General features: G+C 38.1%; 1 protein-coding gene across 1 annotated transcript; it reads right to left on the minus strand.

The window, feature by feature from the left end:
• Positions 1 to 1,230: 1,230 nt before the first annotated feature.
• Positions 1,231 to 11,132, minus strand: Syt4 (synaptotagmin 4). The gene is made up of 4 exons (XM_052741749.1): positions 10,811 to 11,132; positions 7,094 to 7,908; positions 5,217 to 5,337; positions 1,231 to 3,954 (listed from the first exon to the last, which is right to left on the minus strand). Exons 1-4 carry the CDS (start codon positions 10,842 to 10,844, stop codon positions 3,647 to 3,649), a joined length of 1,278 nt encoding a protein of 425 aa, XP_052597709.1. The 5' UTR covers positions 10,845 to 11,132; the 3' UTR covers positions 1,231 to 3,646.
• Positions 11,133 to 14,601: the final 3,469 nt, after the last annotated feature.

Genomic DNA, 14,601 nt, shown 5'->3' on the forward strand with positions numbered 1-14,601 from the left:
AGCAATAGTGGTTATGGGGCCTGAACTAGCCATGTCCTGTGATCAGATTGGTAACTACTCCAGTTGTCATCAGAGAGCCTTCCTCCAGTCACTGATGGAAACAGAGGCAGAGACCCACACCTAAACATTAGGCAGAGCTTGGGGAATCCTGCTGAAGTAAGGGAGGAAGGATTGTAGGAGCCAGAGGGATAAAGGAAATCACAAGAAAACCTGCAGAATCAACTAACCTGGCCTCATAGGAGCTCACAGAGTCTGAACCAGCAACCAGGGAGCATGTATGGGACCAACCTAGGCCCTCTACATATATGTGATAGTTGTGTAGCTTGGTCTACTTGTGGGGCTCCTAACAATGGGAGCAGGGTCTGCCCACAATGCTTTGGCTGGTTCTTGGAAAAATATTCCTCATACTGGATTGCCTTGCCCAGCCTAAATACAAGGGGAGGTGCTGAGTCTTACTACAACTTGATAAGCCATGCTTTGTTGACACCCATGGGAAGCCTGCCCCTTTCTGAACAGAAACAGGGGAGGAGAGGTTGGTGGGGCAGAGGGGAGAAAGGGGAAGAAATGGGAAGAGAGGAGAGGAGGGAGGGGAAACTGCAGTAGGGCTGTAAAATAAAACTTTTAAAGAAGAATCTAGCAGAAAGAGCTAGGGATATACAGTGATCTTGCAGTGGCCTATCATGGATAAGAATGTAGATTCAGTCTCCCTCACTGTAAAGATGAAAATAAGGAGTTGTCCCTATGAAGACTGCATCTTTGCCGATGGCAGTACACCTCTCAAACCACAGAACTCAGGAGACTGGAGACAGAAGAGCATGAGTCTAACACTAACCTGGGCTAGCAAGACCATGTCCTGAGAAGAAGTAGAAACATCTAGTGAAGTCAATTGACAAAACTCCTGCCTATCCATCCTCACCCTTGAAGAGAGAAGAACAGAAAGGAGGAAGGAGTGAGGAATGCCAAAAGCGACCCTCACCTGTCCGTCTATGCACCATTGAGCCCAGTGCCTCTGCTTCCTAATAATCGGACTTCACCTCAGGTTAGGCATGTTTGCCTCCGATGACTGTCAAAATGAGACAAAATTCAGAGTTCCAAACATGAAAGATCTTGTTGCTCAGTCTCCAGTGCTCCCTAACCTGTGTGGGTGGTCTATCAGAAAAAGAGAAAAACTCAGAAAGCGGTAAGATAAGACTTATGATGGCACCACGGGCAGGAAACACTTACTTGAGATTGTTTGGGCAAAAGCAGCAGTTTATTCATGTCTTACAGACATACAGTGCTGGCACAAAAGAACAGACACCATCTCCCTTACACCATGCTTTCCTCCAGATCACTTCTACTGAACTACAACAAGTCAGAACAAGTCAGTTACTGAATCACACAGTTCTTCAGACACGGCAACCTCCCTATTGGGGTGGTTTGCCCAGCTAAGCAGACAGTAAATTAATTTACATGTTTAATACAGTGCAGGAACTTTAGCAGAGTTGGATATTCACATTGATATTGTAATACGTTATAAACAGCACAATTTTCAGAAACGATGAGATCACTTAACTCCCCGCCTGTTTCAACTCTTTTCTTGCTTTTCTCTTTCTTTTCCTTAAAACCAGTTATAAATAGTTTTAATCAACTTATCACCTTCAAAACACTTGAAATTGTGAAACTAAAAAAACTATTTACAAACATTTGAACGTGATTTAAAAGCATCTGTTGTCAGACTTGTTTTCTATTTAAAAAAAAATCTTTTCCAGTAAATATCCTATAAACTGGATCACCATCAACTTCCTGCCGCTCTGTAGGAGACTTGGAAAGGATGCCTCATGGCATTAGAGTTCCAAGCTATACTACATTCCATGGCCTATGACATCAAATGTCCATACATACAAAGGCCTTCTGGCCTCCCCAAACTTCACATGATGGCAGTTCATCCCATGTTGTCTTCACAGACTGCTGAGTAGACAGGGGTGTGAGATGACATTGTCACTGGATGACAGTGAGTATGGGAAAAGCATGAAAGAGGTTGTTTCAGTTTTTGTACAAACAGAATGAAAGAAACTTCCTTACAGGAAGCTGGACGTTTGCTGTCATCGTAAAAAGCACGGACAAGTAGTTCGGAAATACATCTTCATTGAATTTACAAACACTGTGATATCAAACACATTCTCAACAATGTCTAAAGTACTGCCACAAAACTGGACTCAAAGGGTAAAGTTTTTCAGGAGACATCATCTCTAACTTGCATATTTAATAATTCAGCTGGACCTAAGTCACACTCATGATTCTCTAACAACTCAAATATAAAGACATCACCATCGAGTTAAGTCTTCCCAGAAAATGCCAGAGCTCTGCTTGCCTCCAACAAGTTGTGCAAGAATTTCAGAGCTTAGCAACTGGGAGTGGCACAAGACACGATTCTTTAAACTATCTTAAAAATAACAGCTCAAGACAAGTCGGCCTCCAAAGATAGTGCAGAACACACATGTCTGTGCTAATTTTACAGCTTAAGTATATTTTGTGAATATTTGTAAATTCTGATAGGCTTATTCGTCTTTTGTCTTAGTCTTTTTACTTAATGTGGTTGATTTCAACCTGACAACATACAGAATTTAAACATGTTTTCTTTTGTTTCTCTTAAAGTAGCTTAGGTCTTCCTGGGAAAGAATAAGCTAAAAACTTAGGTAGCCATGCCCTCTCTGAGGGGGAAAGACAGCCTTGAAAATACACCTGTACACTGATAGATTTTTAAAAAAAAATGTATTCCTAACTGAATTTCTAACTTACGTTTATTTTTTTTCCACTAGATAATCTGACAATTTCACAAAGGTAAATAGGAGTATCTTCGGCCACACTGAGGCTTCTAATGGGCAGTGAATAATTCAAGACCATGGTTCTTATGTGAAGTTACATTTTACATGACTCACATGTGATCTTAGGGAACAAAAAAAATCTCATCGCAACCACAGTGTTCTTCAATTCAGCCCTTTAATAAATTAATATCTCAACTTGTTTGCTGTCTTTGTGAAATGAACCCAAGTTACCCCTTTTATGATGAGATTGTATCAAATAATTACAAACCAAATGGAAATGACAGCATATCTTTGATATATAGGACAACCATTTGTACATGACATATTGAACTAAGAAACGGACTTGAGGACATTTCTGAAATATCTTTGGATTTAAATAAAACCTTATCTCCCCAACCTGAAGAAACATGAGTTAATATTCATACAAAAAGGTGTGGTTTTCATTTTGAACTCTTACCAATCACCTGGACTTTTGCTACCAAGGCAAAAGTGACATCATCACCTACAATGCACACCTACCTGTGACTTGAGATTAAGCTAGAGTGCTCTCTCATAACAGGCTTGGTTGGCCCGCTTAAGACCACACAGGGAAACTGAGTATCTTACAAAAATTTAGCCAACACCTCTAATAAAGGAGAAAATTATCAAGATACACATTTACAACTGTTTTCTGATCTACTAATTTAATCCACTTCTAACCAAAATAATAAATAAATAAATAAATAAACAAACAAACAAACAAACTAGCTTGCTGTGCCACAAGCTTATAATCATGTATAAGTAAGAAAATCACTTCTCGCCTAGTAAAAATCTTTAAGCTCCAACTCATGGCCAGGAAACTACCCATCACAGAGCATATGCCACTTAGCAATTTGTCTCCTGGGAAAGTCACAGATCTCCTTCCAGTGCCCCCCACCGCTTCCTTCTGCTGTGGCACCCAGGACCAACCGCCCAATCACCTCATTTCGGGACCCCCTTTCAGAATCCAAAACTAAAAATTCAACGCTTATTTCTTCAAGACTCTCACAAGGAATATCAAAGACAAACAGTTCATTGAACACTGCATTGGGAGTGCATTTTTTAACGTGAGTCTTCTTTTTAGAGATTCTCTTCTTGGCGTGGTACAGGTTCACTTTGACGTAGGGATCTGCAATGACACACAAGTGTTATGTTGGCAACAATCAGCTGCAGATCCAACCTAAGAGATGGCTAGTTGACTATGTCACCCCAGTACAGTGGAAATGAGCATCTTACAACATAAACAAGTATAAACAAATAGGAAGCGTGGATATATTTGAACTTTCCCTTATCAATAAAACTGGAAATAATGGAGGATAGAAACCAGTTCTAGACTTGACATTAGGGAAGGAACCATAATAGAAGGACAAGAGCTTAACAAGAAGGGGAAGACAAGAGAATGCTACACACTGCCTACTAATAACAAAATCCAGCAAGTGGGATGAGGACAGCATCTGAGTTTGCTGGTTTGATGCTCTCGGTGGGTCTGTCTCTAGGTGAGGGCTGGGTTGGTGTTGAACAGGGATTTGAAAACCCTACTGGTCATGCCCTCCACCTTAGCTTTTCTGCAGGTGGTTAGCCTTTTGCAGAATTTGCTTTCAGTTTACCAGAGTTGATATCTCCTGTGACATTCTTACTAAATGGGTTTAGGATTATGTAACTTTCTTTATCACATAATTATAATTTTTTATTGCAGTGTATGTGTTATTCATTTTCATGATCTCAAGTTCTAAGAACTTGACTTCAATTTCTACAATCAAATAATAATAACCATACCCATCAGTAATTCTTTATTAAAATACATATTTCTAGTTTTCAAAACGCTCTTCAAGTGTGATTGTGCCCAATTTCTACAGTGTTTAAGAAATATAAAGAAGACACTACACTAAGAAATGGAAGGGTGAAAAGTTTAATTAAGACTGTTTTAACCCATAACGTAGTCCATTTGCTTTCTCACAGTCTACAACAAATATTTTATTTTTTCAGTTATTCAAAAACTGAAATTTAATTCTTAAAGTGTATATATTATGAGAAGAAAAGTAATAAGCTCACCAAAGAGTGTGAACGAGTAAGTCATTTGAACTGCAAAAGTAAAAAACTCTTTTTCTGAGCAGCGTTAGGCTACACCTTTCCCTCGTTCATCATTGCTTTTTGTAAGCCATTTGCTTAAATGTTCCCTCCTCACTAACCCTATCTTACAGGCGTATGAACTTCTCTGTAGTGTTGGCAGAACTGACTCACAAATTTTTCCCACAAAGCAAGGAAACAAAAATCGACAATCCCAGTACTCATGACTGAGAATAACAAAGCCAGAGTCCAGTGTTGGTTGACAGTTGTGAAATACGTTAGCCAGCTATAGACCGGACTCTGGGATTTCACAAGTATTCTCACCTGAAAGCCCAGACACATCGGACTTCGGCAGGTGCCGTGCCTTTAAGACAACCACAGTGAGCGTGTTTGTAGTGGACTGATAACAGAGAGAGACCAGAAGTTCACCCCGTCCAGAAGACTTCTAAACAAAGACAAACACAGTAGACATAGTTTTCGTTTTGAGTTTTTGTACTCTCATCACAAAACATACAGCAATGTAATGGCTTTGTTATTTCAATGTCATGTTCCTATTTGTTTTTAATATGGCAAGCTAGAGAATCTGAGAAAACGCTTTTGTGCAGCCCTATAATGATTAAAACCATTGCCTGCCATCTTGTGGTTGTTTTAGGTACTACATGATGCTAAATTTGCAAGGATTTGACCACACCCAGTACTTACACATGTTTTGAAGAGTGTTTATATTCTATTCCCAAGAGGATTTTTTTCTTTTACTTTTGCTATTTAAGGATATCTTTAATCTTTTAAGTTGTTAATAGTAATATAATACATAATACTGTCAATTGATATGTGTAGGATCACATGGCTGATATTTTAGTTTAGTTTAAATTCTTTATTATTGGCATCATTGACATTTGAATTCAAGCCAAAGAAAACTTATTCTGCATCCAACCACTGTTCTGGACCAGGATCATGATGGAGTTAGAATTCTTGTCCTACATAGTCAAAGTCTTTCCTTAATTTAAGGAAAAAATAAATGAATTTCAGTATTGAAGAGAATTGACTCAAGTTTTATAACTTGCTTTTGGACAGCAATACGGATTCCTTCATTGCAAGCTACTTGCATTTAAATTTATATTAAATACATTAGCTGAGACAACTAAGTGTAAGCTTTAACTAAAACTAACAAAACAGTAACATGGGACTTGCTTACAATTAAGAACAGCTAAAGAAAAACCTGTCAAAAAAATGAATATATGGCTATATTTCTATAGCCAAGAAAGACCACCTAAAACTAAGCAGGCCCACAAAAAGGAAGAGCAAAGAGAGCGAAAAGGCAGCCAGGGAGCTCTTTGCTCCTAAGGGGCCCCAATCAGTCAGGCACCTCTGACAAGCTGTGCAACCCTCTGGATCTGACCTGGGCTTTCACTGTTATCAATACATAGAAGACCAGAAAGTGGTTACAAAGTGTTCTAAAGACATATGAGCTCTAAAATATTGTGATTTAAAAAAACTTAAATAATGTGATTGTTGTTTTTCTTCAATTATGGTATTGGGAGAATAAATTATTCTGAAATGCCACTATTAGAATCAATGACATTCTATATGTTTAAAACAGAAAAGGGTTCTGTTTGCTAAAATGATATCATGTCATTTTCTAATCATCCAAGAACTGACAAAGTAGTACAAGTAGGAAGGCAGAGTAATTCACTTCCTTTATGTGGCAGGAAAATAGACCTTCATAAGTCAACATAACAGGATGACCCCTTGTTCAAAATCAACTTCATTCAAATTCCACATTGCATTCAAATTCCACATCCTGAGAAAGAATTGGTTTAATTTTTAATTTCACTTTCAAATTAAGCTACCCTGGCCCTGAAACACTTTTGATAACCTATGTTAAGAGACATATATATAAATTTTAAAGTAGCAGTCTTTTTTAAAATATTTTAATAGAAAGTAAAAAATGTCTTTTACATAAATGATGTATAAATATCATAAAAGTATGGCTTCTTATTTTATATCATTAAGATTCCTTGAGCATTTCAGTTGTATTAAATTTCTTTTTGCCTGCTCCATTCTCTTATTCTCTGTTTGCTGTCACCTATAGTAACTAATGATAATGTATACCAACTCATCATTTGAATGAAAACACCAGAGATATTTTTAAAAACCTGCACTAAAGATTCTTTATATGCTTTAAATGCTTAAAGAATTACCTTAGCATTTCTCTTGATGATCTCTCTATTCATTAACATTTTTCCATCCGATAATTCAATCCCCGAAAGAGGAATCAGGACTTCTCCAATAATATCATCTCTTGAAAACCTGTCAAAACTCAGAACTGTGAGGTGCAAGGACAACTCTTGGATGTGGGGATAAGGAATCCCATAGAAGGTGAAGGTTTCGTCAAAAACAGGGTCCAGTGTCTTCCTCAGCACTCTGGTTTTCACTTTATGCTTTTTCTCAGGTAGGATGGTCATTTTGATGTACGGGTCAGAGGTCATGGATTGCTCATCCATGGCTGGTAAGCCCTGGGCTTCCTTGATGTTCACCACAAATGCTTTCTTCTCAAAGTTGTACTCTAGGGACAAGCAGAGTGTCCCCAGCTTCTCCTGCTTCTCTTCCGAAGTGAGGGAAGTACTAGACTTCAAGCTCTCAGGGGAAATGGCCTCTTTTTCTCTCTCTGTAAAGTGCTTTGGGGTCACTTTCTCTAGATCAGATGGGCTGCCAGCTTTGAGGTTGGTTTTGGGGAAATTGCCATTGAGATCTCGCTTCTCCAGATCAAGATGCAATGAAATTTTTGGCACAGCTGGTTTATTCTTAACTTCATTTTTGTCATCTCCTCCAAATTTCTTTTTGCTGCTTAGGTTTTCAGGGTAGATGTCAACTCCTTTCAGCACATGCACAAACTTGTACGGAGGAGTCTTGTTGGACTTAGATGATCTTCTCTGGCAGCAGATCCAAGCAAAGAGAGAGACAGTGAAGACAAGGCCAAATGCACTGAAGATCCCCACTACTGTGGGAATTTCATCTGAAAAGCCAAATGACCAATGACATACATTAAATGATCAGAATAGAAATGGGAGACTATAGGAAGAGCGTAATAGAGCTAACTCTTACTATAAGTGGGGAAGATTGAATTACTTCCCCACAGTTCTGGGCATGAGTAATAGTAGTATTTCCCGCTAACTTGAGGTCTATACATAGCCCTATGTGACACACATGAAATATATTATGATTTAAAACTCCTTACTTCAGTAGATTTTCATAAATAAATGAAAAAGTGTATCTGGAACAAACATGGGGTCATGTTTAATATTCTCACCTAGCTTTGTTTTACTCAGATATCATGAGTCAACTACAATAATATGAGAAAGTATTATTTTCATTGTTTTTTTCATTGACATTTTGAGGCTTTCCAAAAGCATTAATCTACTAATTATGAATATATATGCATTTATATACATATATAACCAACAAATATCGGAGAACTCTGTCTTTTTAATACATCTACATTCACCCAGGATTCAAGCAGAAAAAAAAAAGAATACCTAAAGACAGTAGTCTACACAAGTAAAAAATTATGGGAAAAAAACACCCTGGCCATTGGTTATTGTTACAAACCCATTAATTTTTTTATTCTTTGTGGGAATGTGATTTTAAAAAAGATAAACATCTATTAATAATGATAAAAAAGAGGAAAGAAAAACAATAGTTTGATAATAGTATATAAGTATAATATTATAATCCCTTTGTAAATACGAACTTAAAATTCTTCAAGCACTGGATTATCCAAAGCACAAAGTAATCTATGTGGGTTAAAAGCAAATGATGGCCATAAATCCATAATCATTCCCAAAATGTGAGTGAAAAGTGAGTATAGATAATTTAGAGTTCAATTTTACCCTTGTCTATTTCTATATGGCAAAAGATGAGAAAATTGAAAAGGGCATTGTTTTCTTAACTTTGAACACATTAAATCATTGGCATCAAGTGATATGCCAGCAGTGATTGTGCCTGAAGCACATATCATTTCATAAGTAAGCAGATTCTTCTAACAATTATTTGTAGTTGAACTATCACATCTAGCAGTGAAGCAACTGAGTAGATCTTGGCATAAAGTGAATATGACACATTATGCACATTTAACTCCGTTTTATCCATGTTTCATTTCAAATAGTGAATACTAAACATAAGACTCTCAGGCAAAAAGAGTTAACACTTTCTAAGATCAAGAAGACCAATCTTTTTTATGTCCCTTCTCCATATCCTAAATATTTTGAGCATTTACTTCATAATAATAAAAATGAACTCAAAGATAATCAAATGAAGAAACAGTAAGAGAAATATGTGAGGTTAAAAAAATAAAACAGTAAAAAAATTCCATAACTCAATTGTATGACTAAACTGAATAGTGTAAAAATGAAGTAAAGCTGTGAGTCTCCTAAATGGGAAAGAAGTTAATGCTACAGAAGAAGGAGGAGAAGCAGAGAAGGAGGAGGAGGAGGAGGAGGAGGAGGAGGAGGAGGAGGAGGAGGAGGAGGAAGGGAGGAGGAAGAGGAGGGAAGAAGGAGGAGGAGGAAGAAGAAGAGTTAATCAACTAAACAGTATCAGCTTCTTCCCTTCTATTCAAATCTTTGTGCCCCCCCACCCGACACACACACACACACACACACACACACACACACACACACACACACACACACAATCTAATAACTCAGAGCAAGAAAGCAAACGCAAACTCAGGAACTAAGAAATGCTTCAGCCAATATAAGAAGAACAATAAAAGCAGTTGAAATCAATATTTCCTAAGTAGACAGACAACTGGGCATGACCACATGTTCACAAGGATAGTCTCTGAAGATGCCTCACTATGAAAAAAATCCTGATTTCAAATCAAGAACTGAGTGTATCGCACACCCATACACACATACAAATCCAATGACGAAAGGCTGAGAAAATCATTTATGCATATTTTATTATCTCTGATGTTCAAAACACCCAAGATAACATGGACTCATGTTCTGCTAATGTAACTACTGACACTGTATTTAGCTTTTGAGGGCAGAGATTATGCCATATCCCTCATTTTAATCACAATTATGATACATCTAGAGATACTATTCTGAAATTTCTCCATCCTTTAATTAAAAAATACTTATAGATAAAAACCCTGGTCTTTTCCCATTAGAATATAATTGGACCTAGACATGTGAATTGATTTTCTAAAAGGCACGTCTAGTTTATTTGCTGTAGCAGACAAGGAGACCATGGTGACAAAATTTTGGAATACGAACAGGAAGAGTAATCCAGAAAGCAGATTCCTTAATCCAAGTTTTGAGCAGCTTTTACTTAACTGCACAGTGCTGGACTCCAGAAAGCTCAACCAGGGACATGAAACAGGCCGAAGCCAGTTTGGTTTCAAAGTCCTCAGAACTATGCTATCACAGAATTCTGCCTGTCATTAGCAACATACTTCAGGGATACAAGAAAACATAACAGAAAAAAAAATTATGACAGTGTAATAAAATACTCATTCCCAAATCCCCAACCTACAAGTTATTTTATGACATATCGAACTCTTATGTAACCAAAGGTGTGTGTGGCTTTCCTTAAAAGATTTACACATAAATAGGAATCATCCAGAAAAAGAAATGAAGCAGCGTTCTAACAACAGATGTCCTTGTCTTTCCTCAGCTCAGGCTTACAGAGCTGAGTGAACATTCGGGAACTTCTGGAAGGTGAAATCACAGAAGGCGATGTTAAGGAGAAAGATACTGAGAAAAGGAAGTAAGCCACAATTAACCATCTGCTGCTCTCGTCTTCCTTTCAAATTAGCTACTTGAAAATATACATATTCAACATCCAGTGGAGAGCAAAGCACAGCACAGCCCCGAGCCCAGCCACAGCCCCAAGTTCAGCAACTTGCTCACCGAATTCCACGCGGCTGGTCGCGATAGGAGCCATGTTTTCTGCGTGCTCTGTCCGAGGTGCTGAAGGAACTCCAGGCAGATTCACCTGGAAGGACCCTGGAACAAGGCTTCCCGGGGAAACACAGCCGATCCTGGGACCGGCACCGGCAGCGGGAGGGGCTGGAGGAAGGTCCGCGCTTGCTATCAGCAATGTGCCGCCCTGCCCTGTTCCTGTTTGGGCTCTTCTGAAAAGCTTGTCTCCGAGACTCCAGACGTGGCAGAAACCCGAATTGACGCAATCCTGACGCTACAGGGCTGAAATCAGCACCTGCCCTCCCCCTCCTGCCTTCAGCCGCTCCTCCTCGTTCTCCTTCTGGCACCCTCCCTCCTCTCCTGAGGATTCAGCGCACACTCACCAATTATTTTAACTGTTGGGCTACTAGATATTAACTATGCTATTCTGTTAGGCTCAGAGACACGCGGAGAAGCGTCCCGAGACGCATCCCTGACAGTTCTTAATCCGAAATTCTCTTGATCATCTACAGATATTAAAATAAATGTGGCCTAGTTATCAGAATATCATAATTTATAAAGGAAATAAAGAGTAAGGAAAGGAAAATGTCCGTATCAAATACCCACTGTAAAATGCATCCTTGTCTCCTAAAATATTCTGTGAACTATTGAATGCTTGTCATACTTATCACATTTTAGGGAAATCCACTGCAAATCGATATATGTAAAAAACCATGTTCCCTCTACCATCGCTTATATTTAAACAATTTCTAGTCTAGACATGTGGTTGATGTCCCTGCTGTTTTCGGATCTGTCAGCTATTTTCCTTTTTTTTTTTTTTTTTTTTTTTTTTTTTTTTTTTTTTTTTGGTTTTTCGAGACAGGGTTTCCCTGTGTAGCTTTGCGCCTTTCCTGGAACTCACTTGGTAGCCCAGGCTGGCCTCGAACTCACAGAGATCCGCCTGGCTCTGCCTCCCGAGTGCTGGGATTAAAGGCGTGCGCCACCACCGCCTGGCTGCTATTTTCCTTTTAATATCTGACATTTGACCAGTTAAGATTCTTGGGAGGAGTTGGAATCAATTCTGTGTTAAGTTTATTCTCAGACATGACTTTCAATATTTGGACACTGCTGATATAGTCATATTTACAGTCAAAGGCCCTAGCTTCTACTGGGTTTCTGCAAACAAGTTACAAGAATTGGACCAAATTCTGAAATAATATTATTAGCAGTTACTTTCAAAGGAATGCTAGTCTTTGGAATGAGGATCTGGAAAAATAAGATCTCATATTTTGATTAATTTGAATCTTAAAGGTATTACTCTTTAAAATGAACACTTAGCAGATTTACAAAGAAGAAACATACAGCTGGGACTTGCACCCATTACTTCATGTTTCACAGATACACCCAATGTCCTTTGCTCTGAAATTCAATAAACAAATGGAATTCGGTATGTGCTGTGTTGAAGGAAGATGAGGCATGAGGATGTCTCAGAAAACTACTGTACATGAGACAGGTGTCTGCACACTGGCGAACAGCTGCCCCGAGCGTCAGCAGGGTGTCTGGGGAGACATTGGTTTCAGCCCTCTGCATCATGGAAAATTTTCTAAACCGCAGGCTCTTTTCTCTCCCTTCCAGTCAGCTCCCACACACTTGGCACTGTAGCATTCTTTGAATAGCCATTTTTTTCAAGTCTTACATACTCATGCTCTGAAAACACAGAAACTAAGTTGCTGCGTGTAATTTTCCCATGGCAGTGTCTGTGGCAGTGTCCTAAACAATCTGATCATTCACAGTAGCTGCCTTCTCAGCCCTGGGCACGCACCAGTGGAACTGCTCTATCAGATGACAGTGGCATTCAGCTGGGATGTTTTTCAAAGTAATCTGATTATATGATGCAAATTGTATTAAAGTGTATGTTTTCCATCTAAGTTATTGTAACATATGGTTGAGCTCATTTGTGATAAACAGAAGTATATTCTGTGTATGTTATATAAAAATTAGTACCTCGTTAACTATACCTTCAGATGGTAAAATGGTGAATAAAACCTGTCTGGATTCTTAAACAGTATTTCTCCCAAACCCAACCCATTGTGTGCTGCCTTATTTCAGAGGGTCCAATGAGATAAAATGACCACTTGCCCAGAGCTAATGGTATTGTAACTATTTCATTGCTTGCTTCAAAAGCAAACTGAAAATAAATGCCATTAATCAAAACCTGAAGTTTCTTTCTTTTTCATTTGATTAATATCACTTCGGCATTTATACGATCTCTAGACAAGCTTCAGGCAGCATCAGATAAAGAGTGGAATCCACAGAAAAAAAACTGTAAGTTTCTTATGATTGAGAAATACGCCCTACCACATTATCGCATTGTTCTTTCAGATCTAGCAAACTAGTAATAAATTTACTGACATGCCCAAGCTGATTCTTGCAGCACAGACAAGGGAGGAGGGGTTGTTGCTAGGTAACCGCCCTTTTACCACCCAAAACACACAACCTCAAACAATTCCAGTGCTGAGAAACAGAAGGTTCTGTCCCAGCAACAGTGTTTACTTCAGTGTGTTTCTTTCAGTAAAAACATCTTCACATACTATGCTCTGAGAAACAATTAGCAAAACCCTTGAATTCAACTCAGTATTTTAAAAAATCCAGGTAAATTTAATTGATGACTCACTTATTTTTATTCTATTTTCTTCATTCAGTTAATTTGATTTAATTTAGTATGGAATCTGATTGGTAAAGTCCATATTTATTATATATACTTTATGATTTTAACATTCCCTTATTCAAAAATGGTATTTGTTGGTATACTAATATAATGTTGTTAATCACAAGGAAACTTTAAAAGTGTGTGAAATGTTAAACTGCTCCTCAATAAGTTTTGGTGATACAAACATATTTTTCTGGAATTTGGAGTGGACTGAATATCTGATTGTAGAAAATAAATGATTGCATCAATGTTCCAAGTCATTGTATTTAAGAATGCTGGCTCGAACACAAATGGGAAAGTTTTATATTACACACATACCTAATTCTATTTATCCATTTTTGCTACCAAAGTGTCTTTATGATTTCCCGTTGGAGTTTCAAAGAGTCAAGTTTTACATTAAGGTCTTTGCTCCATTTTTAATTGACTTTTGTACAAGGTGAATAAAATGGGATTCTAGTTTCATTTTTATACGTGTGAATGAACAGGATTGCCATTTCTTGAAGAGATTTTCTCTTCTCCAATGTATATTCTTTTTGAGGAACTGTATTGAAACAGTTGCATAGGTGTGTATATGCTCTGTTCTGTTGGATTTTATACCACAGAGTTTTTGTTACTATAATTCCATAATATAATTTGAGATCAACTGTTGTGATACACCTAGCATTGTTATTTTTGCTCAGGATGTCTTTAGCTATACTAGATCTTTTGTTTTTCCATATTAATTTAAGAAATATTTTCCTATTTCTGTAAAAAAAAATGTTATTGGAATGTGTGGTGGTTTGAATAAAATGGTCCTCACTGGTTTATGTTTGAATGTTTGATCCCTCATTGGTAAAACTGTTTGGAGAAGAATTAGGAGGCATGGACTTGTTAGAATGCATGTGTCACTGGTGATGGACTTTGGCCAAGCCCAACCTCTCCTCTCTCTCTCTCTCTCTCTCTCTCTCTCTCTCTCTCTTTCTGGCTCCTACTTTCAGATCAGGATATAAATTCTTAGTTACTGCTTCAGTTCCTTTCTTGCCTACCTACTGCCATGCTCCCCGCCATGGTGCTCATGGACTCACCCTCCAATTAAATTAGTTCTTTGACA

Source organism: Peromyscus californicus, unplaced genomic scaffold (assembly GCF_007827085.1).
Source record: "Peromyscus californicus insignis strain IS unplaced genomic scaffold, ASM782708v3 Scaffold_17__1_contigs__length_78620276, whole genome shotgun sequence".
Classification (NCBI taxonomy): Eukaryota; Metazoa; Chordata; class Mammalia; order Rodentia; family Cricetidae; genus Peromyscus; species Peromyscus californicus.